At 50.0% G+C, this 19,720-nt stretch overlaps 2 protein-coding genes across 2 annotated transcripts in view; both read left to right on the top strand.

The window, feature by feature from the left end:
* The window catches only part of LOC126557510 (facilitated trehalose transporter Tret1), a 259,197-nt gene that overhangs the window by 50,603 nt on the left and 188,874 nt on the right, over nucleotides 1-19,720 (top strand). The gene's annotated exons all lie outside the window — the stretch shown is intronic.
* On the top strand, nucleotides 3,214-18,475 carry LOC126567135 (zinc finger protein 1). Its single transcript, XM_050223371.1, has 5 exons — nucleotides 3,214-3,328; nucleotides 6,785-6,894; nucleotides 10,164-10,823; nucleotides 15,034-17,956; nucleotides 18,056-18,475. The coding sequence occupies exons 1-5, from the start codon at nucleotides 3,244-3,246 to the stop codon at nucleotides 18,253-18,255; spliced, it is 3,978 nt and encodes a 1,325-aa protein (XP_050079328.1). The 5' UTR covers nucleotides 3,214-3,243; the 3' UTR covers nucleotides 18,256-18,475.

Below are 19,720 nucleotides of genomic sequence, written 5' to 3'. Positions count from 1 at the left end.
CAACATGATCCACGACTAGAAACTGTACAGAATGTCCAAAACTGCCCATTTTTACCTTTAGCATATCTCACCATCATTGGAAACAGAGGTCAGAAATGAATGAAACATCACTAGATCACCTCGAACATCCTGTATTTCGTTGTAAATAACTCCAGATTTTTGGACCCTACAGAATCAGGGTACAGGGATGGATAGAAATGCACAACCCAGAGCCAGAAACCAGGATTTCGATAGTCTACTTCAATCTGCATTATTTACCCGAGCAGCGTCTGGAATTGAAATCAACAACTGCCTGTTAATTGTGCACCCTGATCTGAAGCAGACGTCTTAAATTACTTTAACATAGCTGATTCAACTCGAATATCCTGTGAGTTTGAAAAATCGAAGGAACCTGTCCAGATATTGCTCACAATTTAACATATACTAGAGCCTAGATAATCCAGATTATAGGAGTTCGAGCGTCCAAATTATCCTGGCGATGGCATAGTCCACCTGATCGGGAGCCGAGTCTAAAGATGGCTGAAACTGCGCTACTTCGTCTTGGCAACCGTGTATGTATCGTGTAGTCGTTTCTGTTTTCTTGTGCACAGTTTTTAATATCGTTCCCATGTTTTTTTCCCCCCGCGCTACATCCCTCAGGATCATTGCAATGGACACATTCGGACCCATCTACCGTTTCACCCACACCACACAAACATACACGCGTGCTCTTTCCCACACAAACACACGCACGTTCGCCTTTTGAACTTAATTTTTTCTTCATCAAGTGAGGATGCGTTCCTGTGTGTGTGTGTGTGTGTGTCCCGAGAAAAAGGAAAAAGGGGTGAGAATGGCGATGCGATGGATTCCATGCATCTTATCTTATCCCGTAGCTTATTATCGGTCACTCACACCGGTGTGCTGGCCGTTTGTAGTGCGACCCCCTCGCGTTTCGACAGGGTTAAAGAAAAGGCAGCCGCAGAAGAAAGATGCGAAAAGTGCTGCGAGATCTCGCTCATCCCGCGACTGTTGCGGATTATCGCGTCGATCGTCCCCGGCACCCCGTATCACGATCTTCCGTCGTTCTACCGCGTCTTCTTTGCACGGGTGAACTCACCCGTGTGGAACTCACGGCGAAATTCATTCGCCGAACCGCACGGAGATTCATCCGATGTTACACAAGCGCAAGGGTTCCACGCTGTCCCGCTCACACGTACAGCTTTTTGGTCTCACTCTTGCGCATCGAACCACTTCCGAAAAGGGGAAAAAACGGCACTCACGACAGGGCAAGAGAATGAGCACACATACACACACGCACGCACACACCGAGCACACCGGGTGTAGCGGGCCCATGGGCGCACCGGAGCGCGTTGCATGCAACTGCTGCTAGTCTTGCTGAAGAGTTCGTAGTGTAAACATGTGCCAGCGGTCGTCGACGCTTACCGACGACGCTTAAAAACGACACGCAAACGAAACGGTGACGACGACGGGCATTCTTTCCTTCCTTTTTGGTTCCCTTTGTGTGTGCCAGACACGGGCGCACACACACGGGCGCGCGCGGCTACAAATACAACACATTCGGTTAGTGTAACGAGAAACGGAAGCAGCGAAAACCGAAAACAAATCATAATTCCCTCGATCAAACGTAGACTCTTGATCTTGATTGTTTGGGTTCGAGGTCTCGTGCAGTGCAGATGTTTGCAGAGCCTGGCTTGGAAAGCTTGCGAACCAACCAGGAACCTTAAGAATACGGGGCCACCGTACACACGTGTGTGTGTGTGTTTTGGTGTGTGATTGGCAGCAGTGTTGCAAACGTGAATCATTCGTGGCTGGATGTCTCGCGCTTCACAACCGAAATCAAACAATCACCATCAACCATTCGGTCTGGGCTGCCGGACATGACGGGCGACTTCATCTGCGGGTGGCGTACGTTTTCGAACCTGATAAAGACTGTGAAAGGGAGCGAGCCTTGCCGCAACCAGTGTTACTAGTGAACCCGGCCAATACTTCAACATTGCTTTCTTGTCTCATTAACACTTTGCCTGCTGCAGGACTAATCCACAATCAAAAGTCACAATTTTGGAGGGCCGATGCCTCAGCGTGCTCTGACAGCAGGTAAACAAGTGTGTCGCTGTTCAAGGTGTGCCTTCTGATACGTACAAGAGGACATGTTGTCGATGAGCTGATTTTTGCTTTTTTAGATACAATTTTAACCTTCTTTAAGTCCTGTTTTTTTTTGTTGTTGTTCGTTCTCACTTCAATTCCTTCTTTCTTCATTGCGTTTTCCAACAGTGATTTTTAGTAGTGCGTAGCAGAATAGTTACAGTGATGGTGATTGCACTAGAAGTGCGCGGTTCGTAATTTAGTGTGGCGAAGCTAAACAAAACTTACAACGAGTGTCCAGAGGTGTGTGATGTCTGGTGACGACATCCGCTCGCACCAATTGTGCCGATTTTCTGCGTTAGCTTCCCGGTGCGACCGTTAAAGAAAAATCGCAAGTGTCAGACGTGTGTGTGTGTGTTTTGTTCTTCTGGCAGGCAGCGGTGACACCACCACCGCGGAATGTGCCGTACCGTGTGCGTGTGGTGCGTGGCACACCCAGCCCACCATTTGCCGCACACCCCGGCCCACCGGTGAATCGTGCGCTTCTTCTATCAAACGGGTCCGATTGGCCGGGTGAATGTAAAAACGGTGCGGGAAGGGAGTATCATCAACACCACCTACCCCCCCCCCCCCACTTCTACCATTCCCACTCCCGTACCCGGCACAACTCCGGTAAAAAGAGGGAAGAAATAGATCGGAAGAAAACCAAACAAAAAAAAGCGCATCACGAGAAACGCACACACAACAAAAAAAAACATCCACCAATCAAACCATTTGTCAGCAGAAGGAGAACCAAAAGAAGAAGGTTCGAGTGAAGTGAAAAAAAAATCGGCGCCAAATTTCGTTATTTCGTAGTGTTTGTTGGAAGTTTTTTGTTGTTTTCGTCTTTGTTCGAAATACGCATCGGTAGAGGACGCATGGTCATGCAAGTGTCATTTTATCGAAAATAATTATTAAAGTCAACAACAACAAAAAGGGTCGCAAGTGATCGAACGCTGTGTATCGTGTGCGTGCCTGCGTGTGTGTGTGTGTGTTTGCACTGTGTGGGTGGGAGTAGCGCTCTTCTATCAGGCTCGACCAGCACGGCATACGGGCGCGATATTTGCGTCACGAACGTGGCCGAAACGACCTGCGACGCCCATTTACTTCAAATCCCAATCAATGGTGTCCTGCAGCGTTGCTGTGTCGACGTACTACAACGCGGAAGGAAGTATCATGCCATCTTCGACCAAGTTTTCCCTGCAATGTAAGTGTGCCCCGGGAAATTCATATGCTTTTCTTTAGGTTTGTAAGTGTGTCTGCGTGTGTGTGTGTGTATCTCAAAAAAAGCGAGACAAAATGGAGAACAAAACACAGGATCCTCTGCTGGAGATGATCGACCCGAACTCCGAAACCACCGAATCCGATGCTTATGTACAGCTAAAGCTATCTACGGCATCACGAATTCGCGTGAAACCCGAGCGACCCGAACGAGTGCCAACACCTTCCCCGTTTTGTATATGTGTGTCTCTGTGTGTGTGTGTGTGTTTTTTTCCTTCTTGGCTCTCTTCCCTTGCTCTTGCTACCTCTTTCCCGCCCGTTGATGCCCATCGCCTTTCGAATGCCCGTATCTGCAACGAAGTCACCTTCAGCGCATCGCAGGATGCACACACCTTGCTGTATCCTTCCACGATAGGACCTTCTCGCTCTTGAGCACCGCTCGGACTCCTCCCATCTTGTATTGCTGCTGAAATGGCTTCTGTGTTACTGTGTGTGCGCACACCTTGGTCCTGTGGCCGGTCGTTTGTTGCTTCCTGCTTTCTCGAGAAGGTATTTTACCATTCCCCGATGTCCTATCGATCGCTAGAGGGACCCCTTGCAGATGGAACGCACATACGCTGCTTGAAGATGTTTTATTGAGAGACTTTTCCGACTTCCGTTGCTAGCTGGGAAAGATAGAAGAGAGTAGCTCTATAGCTTGCAGCAACCCAAGCGCCTAACAGGTAGGCACGTACCCCTGTTTGTTTCATTTCGCGTGATAACTCACCCAACATCTGCGTAATACGTGCGACAAGATTGCACAGGCAACCGGCTGTTGTTACCTATGCAATCTGTTTGTGACTCCTCATCCAGAGATCCTCGAGTGCTCTCGTGAAGTGGGCGATTATACGGAAGAACAGCTTCAAAAGTTAGTTAACCACACATCTCGGCTAACCGCTCACCAGCTACTATTTCGCAATTAATTACCCAAGGAGCCTGAGTCTAGACAAATTCCCCCCCCCCCCTCCCTTCCCAATCATCAGCATGCGGAAACATCAGCTCGGACACAGTACGAACGGCCATTATTTTTGCGACTCCAATGTCCGATGCAAACAATCAACAAAACGTGCTACAGCACCAAAACACCCCCGGGACAGTAAATGGTGGTGCGCTCGGCACGATCAGCCGTACAGCCTCAGCTACCTTTCTCGCTTCCTTTCGGTTGAGCGCGGTGGCGCGCTACTGCTGCTGCTTGCTTCAACGAAGTAACGATCACTAAACCCTCCCACACACACACACACACACGGACCATTACGGGGGTGATCCTGCTGGAAATCCCCAAACGTGGTCCTCCTATCGGTAAAGGTTATGTGCGCGCTCGGAAATTAGACTTCCGCTTGTGTTAAACCGCAATCACCGGATCGGCGGGTACATACGTACATGTGTATGTGTGTGTGTGCGGGATGCCCTGTTATCAAGTTGTGTTCCCACTGGTACGCAAAAGGCGATCGGTAGTCGGCCAAACGGATTATTACTGCAAACAACAACGAAAAAGAAGTCCTACAAACACAGCGTTGTACAGTGCTCTGCAAGATCATCGTACCGGGTCTAGTGCGATAAAGCCACAACAACCGGTACCAGTGTGCCTTACTTACGCCCAGACTCATTGCGTGTGTGTGTGTGTGTGTGGCTGTGAACCGTTCAATTATCAGCTCCCAGGAGGCATTGGTGTATTCCCCCTGGCGAAAGGGTGACCGAAAATGAAGAGGTGCCTTAGGTACGCAAGCGGAAGCACCGGAGTGGCCTTCGCCTGATGCACACACACGCCACGATGTGGAAGACTGTGTGTGTGTGTGTATGGGAGGCGGACCGCGATAATGGTGCTGGTCCCCGCATCCTGCCTCTCCGCATCCGGACCAGCAACCGGACCGGAGTTGAGTGATAATAGTGAAGTGTGGATTGCGTTCTGGCCCGCGATAGTGTGTGACGTGATTAAGAATTTATATTGACGGAAATTCTGGTGAAACCGATGTACGCTAACGCACATACATCTCGGCACGGTAGCGTGCGGACGGGGTTTCGCTGGTCGACCCGGACAGGTTGTTCCGTGTTTGATTGCTAGCCCGAACGAGCGGTGCGTGGTGTGCTTGGTGTTTGCGAGCGTGTTATCTGTTACAGGTTTGCCGAAGCCGGGGAAATGATTATTCACACAACCGGCGGCCCGTTTTCGAGGAGCAAAAAGATGGCACCTTAGGGTTCCTTAGGAACGCTGTTTGACAAGCGAAGTCTTCGCTTTGAAGTTTCGCCAAGCATCTGCACAGATTTGCAGATAAGTTTTGGAAGGCGTTTTAACACGACGCGCTCAGGGAAGCTGTGATCGATAAGCATCTTTCGAGGCAATAATCTCCGGTAGAAGTCAGCCAGTTTTGAAAGAGTGTGTCACTGATACCCTGGAGTTATTTATACTGTACTGTAGTGTTCTGCTGCAGTAATAATTCGCAAGAATTTCCAAGGTTTGAACAACTTTTTTGAACTATAGCAATGAACAGTAGTTCTTTTAACCCGCCACAGTGACTAAGCGTCTTCCGAGATGTTTCAGTTTGAAATTCGTCGCAGCAATCCTTGAGGCATCATCTGGATTTTGCAGGACATCATGTAGATTCCTTAAAGACTGTTCCTTAGAGTTTGTAGTTTGCTGTCTACCTGAAAATTGTTTGGAATATTTACGTCATCACATCGCAGAGCTCTCGAGTCGCAGAGTCGTTGAAAGTGCAACTCAAGTTACTGTCAAGAATCCTTCGAGAATCTTCATTCAGTAAAACTGTTGGAAGCCTGATCTAGCCATCTATCAACCCAATGTCCTTGGAATGTCTCGAGAACAACGATGAATCGAAAATAACATCCTCGTCGAATTCGATCTTCAACATGGCACCCTTTTCAACTCCAACACGTACTCACTGCACGCAACACTGCTGATGATTATGGTTTCCATTCGAGCGTTCACCATTGGTCGGAACGGCTGATACATGCTAAATTCATTCGGGCAGGTGCAAACAAACAACCCCTTATCACCGATCTCCCCACTCCAAATTACACAGCGGAAACATCCCCCCCCCCCCAACCCCTAAGCGACCAAAAAGGGCGGGTTCGGCCAGCAGCGTGTCTATAGCTGTGCGCGTGCCTCACCTTTTTCACGGACGTCCGGTGACGGTCACCGTAGCTGATCTAAATCGCTATATATAGAGTATAGAGGGATAAACGAGCTCGGTTCGGTCCACTGGCGCTTCGCTCCTCCTAGCAAGGTTTTGCTTTATGTTCTACCTTTTGTGTATTTTTGTGTGTGTGTGATGCGTGTGTATGTGTGCGGAGGGTTTATAGAGACAACCTTTTTCCTTCTTCCAACAAAACATCACAATCGTTCGCTAAGGTTTGTTTGTCTCTTGTCTCAATTTTTTTTTTGCAGTTCCTTCCTTGCCATCCGGATTACCGAAGGATAGTGAAAACGATGCACTAGCGGACGGTGATTGCTGCGTTCAGTGCTCCCAGTGCCACCAGACGGTTCAGGGTATCGAGGTAAGTCCAAAGATCAGTGTTTTAGTTCTTCGATCTCTGCGCATCCAGCACAGCAGCGGACCTTCGCAACGAAACAGTCAGACAGATTCGATCTGAATCTACTACTAGGGCAAGAATACATATGTACTCAGGTCTCCGGTCAGTCGCCTGTCCGGACAGTGTTCCATTCCAGTGTTTGTGTCCTTCAGACTAGCTCAGGAAAATAAAAAAACTCGCTGTCCGGCAGAGAAAATGAAATAAATACGTACTCCGGTGGGGTTCCAACGACCCAGAACATCAGCAAACCCCCCCCCCTTCCCCCCTCCCAAAAAAAAAACGCCAACCGCGCCAATGAAGCCGCGGGGTTGATCGATTGGTGCTATTTTTCGATTTTTTCGATGCTACACCCATTTTTAACTACACTCGACCTCGGGCCACTCTTGCGTTACGCACGCTCCACGAAACCGTTTGCGACCCGTTTGTAGTCGTCCAGCTCCGTCCGCCCAGTACTGAGTAGCCGTATACTAGGTGTCTGTGTGTGTGTGGTTGAAAAAATAAATTTAGTCCAGGTTGTTTTTAGTAGTTTTTTTTTTTGTGCTTCCATTTTCTTATCTTTAATGGCAGTTTTTGGGTGCACCGTGCTTCACCGTGCTCTCGGGGAAAAGCCTGGGGAAAATTCACAGATCACCAGGCACCACCACCAGCGCACACGGTACGGTGCTGTACGTCAATCCGCATCTGCCGGACTATTTTTAGCTGGAAATTTTGTATTATTGCGCCACGTATCCAGCAGCCACTGATAAAGCGGATATTTTTTTTTAAAAAACACCCAACACTAGATAAGCAACACGTTTCGAACTGCTTGTTGAGGGCCAATTAAATGGCTGTGGATTAAGGCGTGTTTTGTTGTTGGTTGTTTCTGGTTCAAAAGAACCCCCCCCCCCCCCCTCTTCTAACTAAAACTTCAATAGCAACAGCTTTAATAAGCAAGACAACGCAAGAGAACGTTTGTCTGGTAGGAAGTACAGGAATACTTGCCAGCAGAGATGCCGATATTGAGGATCAATAGTTCTGAGATATTTCCAACAATTGTGGGGCGCCATTTTTTTACATACCTTGGCAAATTGAAATCCAGATGGAACGGGCACTGGTTCAAAAAAGTTGCTCTGCACGCACACACACACACGCACAGTGTGGAAGTAAAATTAGTTCCAAAGCCCAAAGTACAGAAATAAAAACAGAACAACCTCATAACCTCCAAATAGCTAAACTCCATACAATTCCTACCGCAGTGTGTGCGAGTTCCAGTAGGAGTTTTTTTTTTTTTTTGGTTTCTTCCTTCAATTTTGCGTACACGACAGCGGTCGTGTTTATTTTGAGATTTGATTTGCCATAAAAGACCCAAACTGGGGCATCCAGATTCCTTCGAGTGTGTCTTTTTGGCAACAATAAAAAAAAAACCGGGAACTCAGTGAAGAGCGCCGTACGGGGTGGATGAGCAGCGAGCAGTAGAAAAAGAGAATAATAAAATCTAGTCTCAATAAACAATTTAAAATTGTCGTTTCGTCGGTGAACGGACGACAGGAAGGTTGCAGGGAATGGGAGGGCTGGAAGCTGGTAAAATGATTAAATGCGAGCAAGCTCACCAGACACACACTCGCGGGTAAAAGGTAGGCCGTTCGATGATAAGCGCCGAGAAAGCGGAGCATCATCATTCACGGTATCAACAACATGTCGTTTGAATGAAGGCTTGCGAAGGTTTGCCTGCCATTTTAGCGTTGCCTACACAACGGAAAATAGGTGAAGGAGAGCGAAGGTGGCGAGAGGCGGCGCGTGTGTCTGAGTGAGTAAATGATTGAGTCGGCCTAGAAAGCTTGGCAATCGAAGCATGAGCTGTGTGTGTGTGTGTGTGTATGTCTGTTACCCCGAGGCTCGGACGTGCCAGATCATGACAGGTTCGACAAGGCAGATTAAACCTAGGCCCAGGTTGACGTTTAAACCAAGTAGACAAACAAAAAACAATCAGCAATTGATAACATCCTAGCTTCTTTGCACCGCACACACCGTATGCTTATAGCAGTTCCCCGAGAACGAGCAGTTGGGGGAGTGGAGTTTCGGAGAATTGCGGGGGAAGGCCGGGAACGGGTGAAGGATGAACGTCAAGCCTTACGTCAAGGATCACGCATTCGCAAAAGAATCGCCCTAGCTCGGTATGGGCGAATTAAGTAGAGATTTGTGTGCGTGTGTAAGTGTTGTTGTTACTCTCCTCAATTCGCCTCGACCTCCATCCGTGACGTACCGTTGTTTGTCTGTGTGATACGATAGTACGATGCCGTGGTAAGGGTACAAGCGAAACGAGAGCAATTGATTGCAATTGATGACAGCACGGGACATCAACATACGGCTCCCAGTGAGGCCATTGCCGCCAGCAAAGTAAATCGAAACCGCCCGAGTTAGTAAACAGTGCAAACGAAATGAGACTGTTCCCTTGGCGGTGCGTGTGTTTGGTAGCTGCTAAGCTACGCTAAGCTAAACCTGTGCCACCATAACTGGATGACATTTTGACGTTACTGAGTAGACACGTTGGTTGGTTGGCGATCAAAAGCTCTTCTTCTAAGCTGCAAGAAGTTTTATAGCAAGCTGTCATTATGCTATAATGCACCAAATATGGTGTCAAGGTTTTCGTTTAGTTTCGTAAGTTCAAAACTCTCTAAACGTCATCTCTATTTTGACAGATGTTTCTTAGTGTTTATGACGTATTGTTTCATTGTAAAGAACAGCCCTTTCTTTGCATAATTGCTCTTGGAATTGCTGGAATAGGACTCCCTCAATTGCAATTAACTATAAAATGTCCTCAAGAAAGCAACGATAGCGTGGTATTCCTCTGTCTATGCAGTCTTGACAGCTCAAACTTCCAACAAACTCACTCGGACACATTGTTTACTTCTTTTGTAAGCAGATTATGTCACGTCTATCGATCTGTAATTCTGCTCTAACGATTGTATGGTTGCCGCTACATAAAACTGGTAGCTGCATGGGAAGCGTCATCCACGTCCGCGAAGCAGTTCCAGTGTGATTCATGGGCGATCAAATTGAAACCTATCGTGCAGGGCACGATTTTGATACAAAAAGAAACCCATGAGTCATACACAACGTCTCATGACTAATGTACTCTTCACCGACAATAACACTACCGAATCGGTGTCGCGACGAAGTGGATGCGCGAGATCACCTCCATTTTCAACAAGCGCTATTAAACGCACGTTTCCATGTTGCTTCCATGTTCCCAGGCGCTGAAAGAACACATTCAGCTTAATCACAGCAGCAGTCCGGACGGTCCGAGGGCAAAGTTCTCGCGCGATACAACCGAACCGGACGGCGACGACGACGACGACGACGACGAAGAAGCGGACGACGGTGACGACCACGCCGACAACATTATGGCGGAAGAGGACGAACATCACGTCGATCCGGACCCGGCCTCACCGCCACCAGCCACACCACCAGAGCCACCGGTGACCAGTGCGGTCGGTAGCCGTGCCAGTGGCGATCTGATCGGTAGCCGTCTGCAAGCGAAATGCGTCAGCCTGCTCCAGCTGCAGCAGCAAAAGCATCAAGCGTCGGTAAAGGCGCTGAACGATGACGAGCCGGAGGAGGAGGAGGACGACGAGCCGGAGGTACCGTCCGGTGCGATGCCGCGAGATCTACTTATGGCCGGTTTGGCACCGCAAACCGTACCGGCCAACCTGCCGTACGGTCCACGTTCCATGGTGATTAGCCCGGCCCAGGACGGCAGCAGCAATTCCAGCAGCGGTCCCAGCTTACCGACCGGCGGCACAGTAAAGGACACCGAACTAGCGGTGTACGACTGTTCCCAGTGTCCGACCACATTCACCAGCCGGGATCAGCTGGAACGGCACGAGCTGCATCACCCACCATCGGCGGATGCGGTAAGTAGCGTTATATTGATGGGTCTCTAAAATTAAACGAACCTGATAGGGGTGTTGTAGCCGGCCGACCAACCAACCACACACACACCCGTCCATTACTCTACCTGCGCTAGATGTGGATGTGCTTAAGATACGATTCAGATCTACATCTATAGCAGTCACTAGCGGACGCTAGCTATAACTTCTCATAATGCACTGAATTGGGGCAGCTTAATGGCACATATCTTCGCCGTATCGTATCCGAATGATTTTCCTTTTGTCTGTCTTCTTTCCCCTCTGACACCATCACCGTTCCCCGCCTTGTCTTGCCACCTGTGTCCGCGGAGGTGCGGCCGTACTGATGCTGTGTGGCGAGGCCCAATACTAAAAAAAAAACCCCCCTCCTGGCTTAGTAGCTGCTGCTCATCTGCTACACAAAGAATTCTCAGCACACAGGGGCGCACATATAAATTTTTTTTTTAAATTATCACGTTAGGTTTGCTTCCACGAATTCCACGGTGCGGGCAAACGGTGGCGGGGCAACGCTTGAACGCTCGAAGGTTACGGCGATCGAAGTCTCGGTTCCGCGGCAGTCTCAACGAGCACTTCACAACGCTGCCACCATCACCGTCCCACCGAACCACAAACGGGGTTTGATTTTCCACGACACATCACATCAGGTCCACTCGACTCATCGTGAGTTCGTGATTCACCGGGAGCAAACCTTCGCCAGGTCGTCCAAATAGCCCCGCACCACAACAAGCCACCGCACCGTTCCAGCCTGAGCCATTCTTCGTTCGCGCCAGCCGCAAAAACCGTGACTGCGCAACGTTGGGGTTTTCTTTGTCCTGGTCCCATTCTTGGTCCCGTACCGTACCGATACTGGCCCCCGACGCGGGGATCGGTAGTGGAAAAAGAGATGCGTTCTTAAGTATCGATTTTGCCCCAACAAAACGAAAACATCCCTTCTGCTGTGCTCTGCTCTTTCGTTGTTATTTTGCGCCCCTTTGATTTTCTTGCCAGTTGTACAGTACACGCCGGGAAACCGGGCTTGATTATCCATTTGCAGTCTGGAATTGATTGGATATGAATTTTAAAATATGGCAGAAGTGCTCCAACTCCTTCTCACCTGTGGCAAATTTTAATACCAAACAGAACTAGTGCCAGCTAATAAAGAACAAGACAAAGAAACCAGTGTCACAATGACAGATGCAACAAACAATAAACCAGCACGCATCCAAAACACCCCGAAGAAGGAAGAGACACGTCCCGGTAACTCGATCGAATTCCCGTTCCTGCAACGCGCTGACAGGGACCACCGTAAAACTCCCGGTGCAATTATACCTACACACCGGTCCTTGTACATGCGTACCTCCCGAAGCGCGTTCGACAGTGGCTCGGAACGGTTTTTATTTTTAAACCATTTTGGTTTTTTGTCGGTCGGTTGCCCGCTGTAACGGCGTATTCGCTTTACGGTCGCCTGTCGTAGCGCCCTTCAGCCACACCATCACACCGGTTTCCACAACCGTACCGTACGTATGTGTGGCCATGTGTCCTCCAAAAATGGAAAAACGTGAACATCTGCTTTCCCACCCGTCCCCCACTCGTCTGCACACACACACACACACGACCACCGTTCATCCACCGTTCTGCATTCTTATTGTTTTTCCCCCTTTTTTTTCACCCCGATCCGGTACGGTGGTGGTGGTGGTGGTGCGTTTTTCCCCGGGAGGAACCGGTGTTTTTCCTACCTTCAAGACGATCGACGGCATTACCAAGCGCACTACGGTGAGCGTCTTTTCACGACCGTGTGACGAAATTATGCTTCCCAGGCTCACACCGTTTACTAAATTTCAATTAAGCGATTGTGGCCCGTCTCTTACTTGCTCCTCTCTCTCTCTCCTCTTGTTCCTGCCGATAACACGAGCAAGTGCAGAAAGGTACATTTTTGCGATACGTTCATTTTGAAGAAAACAATTAATCTTGTGACGAGTTGGTGTGTTCGTTTTGGTCTTGTCCTTAAGCATTCTCGACTCAACTATTTTAGATTGAAAAGATTACAAAAAAAAAAAGGAAAACATACTCTGATACACTTACTGTTTTGACAGTTTATGTCCAAGCCTCTGGAACTGGCAGCAAAAATTTAGCTGTTTATGTTAAGCGACATCTTGCAATAGAATGTTAATTTAGACTTTAGATGTAGAACTTCCACAACGATAATACTTTAAGACGTCCAATTTTGTCATCATGACACTCAATTTCTCCAACAAGTCTCAAAGGACCTATTAAAACTATATTTAAGTGCTGCTACGATTGTTAACAAACGTATCTGCTTCTAAGTGCTGTATAATGAGTCAATTAATGTATTTACATGTTTCATCACTTGCCAAAAACTCAGTCGTGGCAAGTCATTTTTGCACTACCAAAAGCCTCTCAAGAGGCCTGCTATTTCTGGCATCCTGCAGTTGATTTTACCCGTAGATGGATAGTCAGGCCATCGACCATGGATAGGATCAGGAGTCCAGACGGGATTCGCTACCTTGTCTTGTCTATGGACTGAACCTTGGACATGTAAAATGGCATGAGTCGAAGACATGCTTCTTACTGGTATCAAAAGTTAGTTTTCTGCAGTAACTCCAGTACCAATAATCAATAAAATTTATAATGGCGGGCTAAGAACGCTTGTGGTACTCCAGATAACCTGCTCAGAGAACTACTTTCTCTGATTCCGTTATTGCGTTGTGATAAAGCGAACGAGAACTAGGCCTCACAGCCCTTCCCAGTTCATGCCAATCGAAGTTGGAGTTTTAGTGATACTGGAGCATACCCCCAGAAGCCAGAAACCCAAGAATTCTTAAGGTTATGCAGTCGCAAAAGAAGATGTGCCGATGTGTGTGAAGCATGTGCCAATTTTACTTTAACTGTTGTGTTTTACAATTAAATCAGATAAAAATACATCACTTTTTGACTCTGCAAAAGAAAAACAGAAGAGCATACCGACATTTTGTTCGAAAATGCCCCCGGTAATCACACACAGACACACACACAACCAGAGGTTTCATTTACGACGAACAGGGTCACCCGGTTTATTTATCATTCTCCTGTACCGCCAGAGTTCGGAGTGTGTGATGAAAAATGACACATCCCGTTGCGTGTGACACCGGCATTTAACCCGGCTTTAGCACCGTCCCTCCCTTTCTCCGCTGGCCGGGTCCTCCGTTAGTCGCGTCTGCCGTTAACCCATCCCAAACTAATCCCGAAAACAACACCAACAACGCACACGGAGTCCTCCTAAAAACAAACGAAACGTCAGACGGTGTTGTGCGATTAAAATCGCACCTACCAGTACACCAGTTTTTGGTGCTAGAATGGAAAAATGGAGGGAAAAGATGTTGCACCTTCGCTACACACTGCATTTGCTTTCGTAATGCGATGCACCAACGACGTGTACGACGCTAAAAGGCATGTCACATCAAAAAACAAAAAAAAGAACCCAAACGGAAAAGAAAACGGAGGTGCATTTTCAATTACAAACACACGCCGGAAGCGGTGAGCAAGGTTTTGTTGTTACGCTGCTATGCGCCCAGCCGGCGGATGATATTTTTACCTTGCCGTGTACAGCCTTCACCAAGAAATGGCTACAACGGATAGATTTGACTCACCTCCATTAGGCGTTCGCTTCCAACCAGTAAAACGCTTCCTGCTCTCGACGAGTGGAGACACTAATTTTGGGATCAATTCCGCTGGTTCGCTGTCGTCGATCGTCGTCGTTGTTCTGCTTTTTTTTGCGCGCGCTTGTCTGATTGCCAGCACGTTTGTTTACTGGCGCCTGGTACGACAGCGAGCTGATTTGCGATCGATTTTCGTTGCTTGAATAGACTTAACTCTTGAGCTACTGATCAGCGATTCGGTTCTGATTCCGATTCCGTTTTTGGAAACGTTTATGGTGTCCGGAATCGATTCCGTAAAATTCGGTAAGCTGACAGCAACTTAGGTAACGGGGAAGCGGGAGATGGTTCGATAATCTAGGATGTTCTATTTATGCTCCATTTTGTGTTACATTGTATTTTATCGACTAATCCGTCCGATTGCTGACGTTCATTACTCTACTACTACATTCACTTTGACAGCTAGCTACAACATCTGTCAACAATTCATCATTCGAGATCAATGCAACTGCTTTAAATACCTTTTCCTTTCCCATTTTCCACCCTTTTTTTTCTTCAAGCAGAGTTGCAAGGTGTGCCACAAACCCTTTGCCAACGTTTACCGACTCCAGCGCCACATGATCTCCCACGACGAATCGTTGCAGCGGCGCAAGTTCAAATGCAACGAATGTGATAAAGCGTTCAAATTCAAGCACCATCTGAAGGAGCACAAGCGCATCCATTCGGGCGAGAAACCGTTTGTCTGTCCGAACTGTGGCAAGCGCTTCTCGCACTCCGGCTCCTACTCGAGTCACATGACCTCGAAGAAGTGCATCAACATGGGCATTCGGCTCAACCACAACAACAACAACAATAATAACAGCAGCAGCCACAACAACAATAACAACACCAGCCACAACAATAACAGTTCCAATAATAGTGGCAGTGGCAGTGATAGCAATCACCGGTCACCACAGTATCCTTTCCACGGTGGTAACGGGCTGACGGGGCTCCCGAACGGGCATGCCATAGGCACCGGTGGGCTTGGCCGTTCGCCCATTAGCCTGCGGCCCCAGCACGGTGTCGGTGCGCTGCATCGCGAGCTCGACATTGCTAGCCGGCTCGGGCTGGTCACCTCACCGTCACCAACGTCCTCCTGCTCGTCGGCGACCAAGCACGAGCTGGACGCGATCGGACAGCCGGGTGTGGATGCACTGCTGTTCAGCAAGATACAGCACGCGTCCCTGCTCGCCTACTCGTTCGCCATGCTCGATCCGAACATGTTGCGTCTGTTTGACTTCTCAGCCGCCGCCCAGCACCAGCAGCAACAATCGTCGGCCAGCAGCGAAGCGCACGAACCGATGGACGATGGGCAGCAGCGAAGCGCTTCACCGACAGCGGATGAGGACGTGCAGCGGCAGCGGCCCGAATCGGCGAAACGACCAGCGTCCTCGTCTATCGATGTTGTTACGATGGTACCAGACACGGTCGACCCAACCCTGCAACCTAACCCGTCCGGCACAGAGCGTATGGAAGTTGATGATGAGCAGGATGAGAGCTGCGCCGTGGAGAAGGTAGAGGTAGTGATGGCATCCGATCCTGACAGCGTACAACCTCAACCTACCACCTTCCACGATGAGGGAGACGTGCGGAAAGCTGGTGATCAGATGCAGAAAGCTAGCATCGCTACTAGCAATAACCACACCAGTGAACGGAGCGAAGCATCTCAGCAGCCACCGAAAGCCGATCAACACGTGGACGATGACATCGAAAGCAAGCCATTGCTTCCGAAGCAAGAACCCGTAGAGGAAGTAGTACAGGATTCCATACGTTCCAGCGCAGTGGTAACAACGCACCACGAGTCGCCATCTGATGCCACCGCCGGCAAACCGATCGTGAAAGACGAACCGTCCGAGGAGGAGATCGGTGTCGAGCAGATGGAAATGGCCGAGCTGAAGCTAACCGAACGTGACGAGCGTGTACAGTTTTCTTCGCCCTCCGCCACGTCCTCACACTCACCGTCGGTTTCCGGATCTCCGCTGCACTGTCTCTATTGCAGCGAGGAGTTTGCGACCGAGCCCGAAATGTTGCAGCACGCGCGAATGTTCTGCAAACGCTCGCTGCTGCTCAACCCGTTCGTGCATGCGTCGGGCCCACTGTCACAGGCAACCGCGAACGGTACTACGATCGGCAGTAGCACTAGCGGCAACAGTAGCAGTAGTTGCAGCGAGGACGACACCGACTACGACACGGTCGCACTCAAGGGTGACTGTGGTGTAGGTGCGTACGGACTGCACGGCAGTGTGACCGGTGGAACTCTCGGTTTGGTAGGACCACACGGTGGTGCGGGAGGTGGTGGCAAGGTACGGGTGCGTACCTCCATCTCCGAGGAGCAGCAGAACGAGCTGAAGAAGTACTACGCACGCAACAGTAAACCGAGCCGCGACGAGTTCCAGGCCATCGCCCAACACGTCAAGATGGAGGCGCGCGTCGTACAGGTGTGGTTCCAGAACAATCGTTCGCGAGAGCGCAAGATGGGTGCGGGTGTAGTGCGCCAGTATCCCAGCCAGACGGCCCCGGTCGGTGGTCAAACGGTAGCAACGGTAGGAGCACCCATCTCGCCGCTCCACGCCGATAGTGCACCGTCGGTGGTCGTCACCGGCCAGGACACGGGCGATCAACCGCTCGACCTATCCGTAAAGAAGGGTCTGCTGACGGTAGGTGAGGCCCTGCTCAGTGCGGCCACCAATTCGCAGGCTGCTGCATCGGCACTTGCCGCCGGTACGCTGCCAGCCGTACTGCTCCAAGCAGACACCATGTCCGCCCTGAACGAGGCGATGAACCTCAGCATCAAGACGTCCTGTTCGCCGACCGCCTACTTCTACCATGACATACATCCAATCCACGGCGTGACGGCCGGCACACAGTCCCACGGAACGGGTGGCAATCCGCTGAAGCTCGGTCTGGGCACTGGTGTGCCACGGGACACACCCTCACCGCCGCAGGACGGTCGGGGTCAGCATACGGCACAGTCCGCACCAGGACCGCCTCCACCGCACACGTTCGGCAAATATCCGCCAATGCACGGTCTGCACCATCCGCACCACCACCATCCGGCCAACCTGACCAACATGGATCAGCTGCTCCGCCAGTTCTCACCGAAGCTATCGGCAGCGGCTGCCGCCACCGGCGGCGTTATGGCCGGACGGGGGAGCCTGAGTCCTGGTGCGCGTGACATGCTACCAGATGACAGTGCGTCCAAGTACTATGCCGCCTTCCCGGACAAGAAGCACCTGCTGCAATCGATGCTGAACGTGCCGAAGCGATTGGCCGGAGCTTACGGGCTCGGTGGAGGCAATGGAGGGACCGGAGTTCCGGGTGGTAAGGATGCCGGCGGTTCTCTTGCACATCCGGCCCCGGACGCCGAGGGCCAGTACGTCTGTGATCAGTGTGACAAGACGTTCAGCAAGCACAGCTCCCTGCAACGACACAAATATGAACATTCAGGTTAGTATCTCTGCATCTCAATGTCTCTTCAGAATTCCTTTTTTATCCTGTATTTGCATTGCTTATCCTCGTTCATCCTACCTCTATCTTACCGTACAGGTCAACGTCCTTACAAGTGCATGGAATGTCCGAAAGCGTTCAAGCACAAGCATCACCTAACCGAGCACAAGCGTCTGCACAGTGGTGAGAAACCGTTCCAGTGCTGCAAATGTCTGAAGCGCTTCTCGCATTCCGGCTCGTACAGCCAGCACATGAACCATCGCTACTCCTACTGCAAACCGTACAGGGAGGGCAAATAAGGCAACGGCCTGGGGCGGGATGTTCCGTCCCCCGGTGCTGGCCTTGCCCAACACGCTCCCTACGAACGCGATCCTACCCAGCCCGCTTCCCAGCATCCACGCGGACTCCGCCGGGGTCGGGGCGGTAGGCTTGCCCTCACAACCAACCATGGATACGCACGGTCCCGGCCAGCTGGTGAGCAGAAGCAACCATATCCTGGACCACCGCCCCCTCCACCCCAACCCCAGTCTGGCCCTCCGTTACCGACGGTAGTACAGACGTCACCACAACTAGATGTCGCTGATGAGCGTCACTGCGAGATGACCCAGCAGCCCATATACCACCACCAACATCATCACCAAAACCACCACCACCATCACCACCATCAACACCACCATAGCATACCAGCAGCAGGCCCACCGATATTACAATCAATCAATGCACAAGTAGTAGCACCCGACGCCATACTGCTACCTCCGCACCGGCAACACTCGCTGCTAGCCACGGTTGACAACCCGGCACCGTACCACAGCCGGAACCTGTTTGTCGATCGCTACCTGAACGTCCCGTTTCTAACCGGTGCCGAACACAGACTGACGGCCGGCGGTATTGGTACAACGGTCGGTGGTAGTGTGAGCGGTTTACACTGAGCGGTTCAGGTGTGGTGTTGTTTACTTCTTCTTCTTCTTAACCGGGCAGGGCTTAACGCGATCTCTAAGGTTATGCCGGCCATCGAAATGGCTTACTGGACTGCCGATACCACGTAGTTGGTTAGTCAGTCCACAACTACGGAGGGGATTTGAACCCCGGCCCTGCCGTTTGAAGACCGGCGCCGCTGTCGCGTACACCACCGGTCTGCCCCGTGTTGTTTACTTAAAAGCAAGGTATGTCACACTGTAGGTGTTACAGGCAGGGGTAAGGATCATTCATCAGTGAGAAGCTATGTAAAGGATGTATTGCCACACCAGACAAAGATATGTTTGAAAAAAAAAGAAAAGGAAATGCAGAATAAAACACTGACAAGCGAGAAGGATAGGCACGGTCAGCAACCTCGGATCGTATGCAAAGTTATGCTCCCTCGAAGGGACACAAGTTATTATTTTTTGCTATATTTTAATATTATTTTTTTGTCTTTGATAGATTTTAATGTCGCCAATCTATGGCTCAAAATATTCCTGCTCCCTTAATCTTATCACCCAACCCTGGCCTCCCCCTTTAAACACTACCCATATTCCCATAATTATTACTCACATACGCATACACTGTTATCAGCCCGCACGGTATAGTTATCGCCGATTCGTCGCAAGCCTACGAATGAAAAAACGATAGCAAGCCTCCTCGAATCGATCAAGACGACCGTGTATTTCGTAAGTCTACACCATTTCGCAAAATCCAACCGCCAGACATCCTACCAGGTGTCAGACGAGACGAGATTAGTATTATCATTGTCCCTGAGACACGGTTGGTTCTCGTTTAGGAAGCTTT

Source organism: Anopheles maculipalpis, chromosome X, assembly GCF_943734695.1.
Source record: "Anopheles maculipalpis chromosome X, idAnoMacuDA_375_x, whole genome shotgun sequence".
NCBI lineage: Eukaryota > Metazoa > Arthropoda > Insecta > Diptera > Culicidae > Anopheles > Anopheles maculipalpis.
Note: the sequence above shows the minus strand (reverse complement) of the source record. Positions and strands in the feature narration are given on the sequence as shown.

Excerpts from the sequence above, each read along its gene's own strand:
- LOC126567135 (XM_050223371.1), top strand. The coding sequence starts at position 3,244 with ATGGTGTCCTGCAGCGTTGCTGTGTCGACGTACTACAACGCGGAAGGA. Across the intron at positions 10,824-15,033 it reads ACCCACCATCGGCGGATGCG|AGTTGCAAGGTGTGCCACAA; the intron begins GTAAGTAGCGTT and ends TTCTTCAAGCAG. Across the intron at positions 17,957-18,055 it reads ACACAAATATGAACATTCAG|GTCAACGTCCTTACAAGTGC; the intron begins GTTAGTATCTCT and ends CTTACCGTACAG.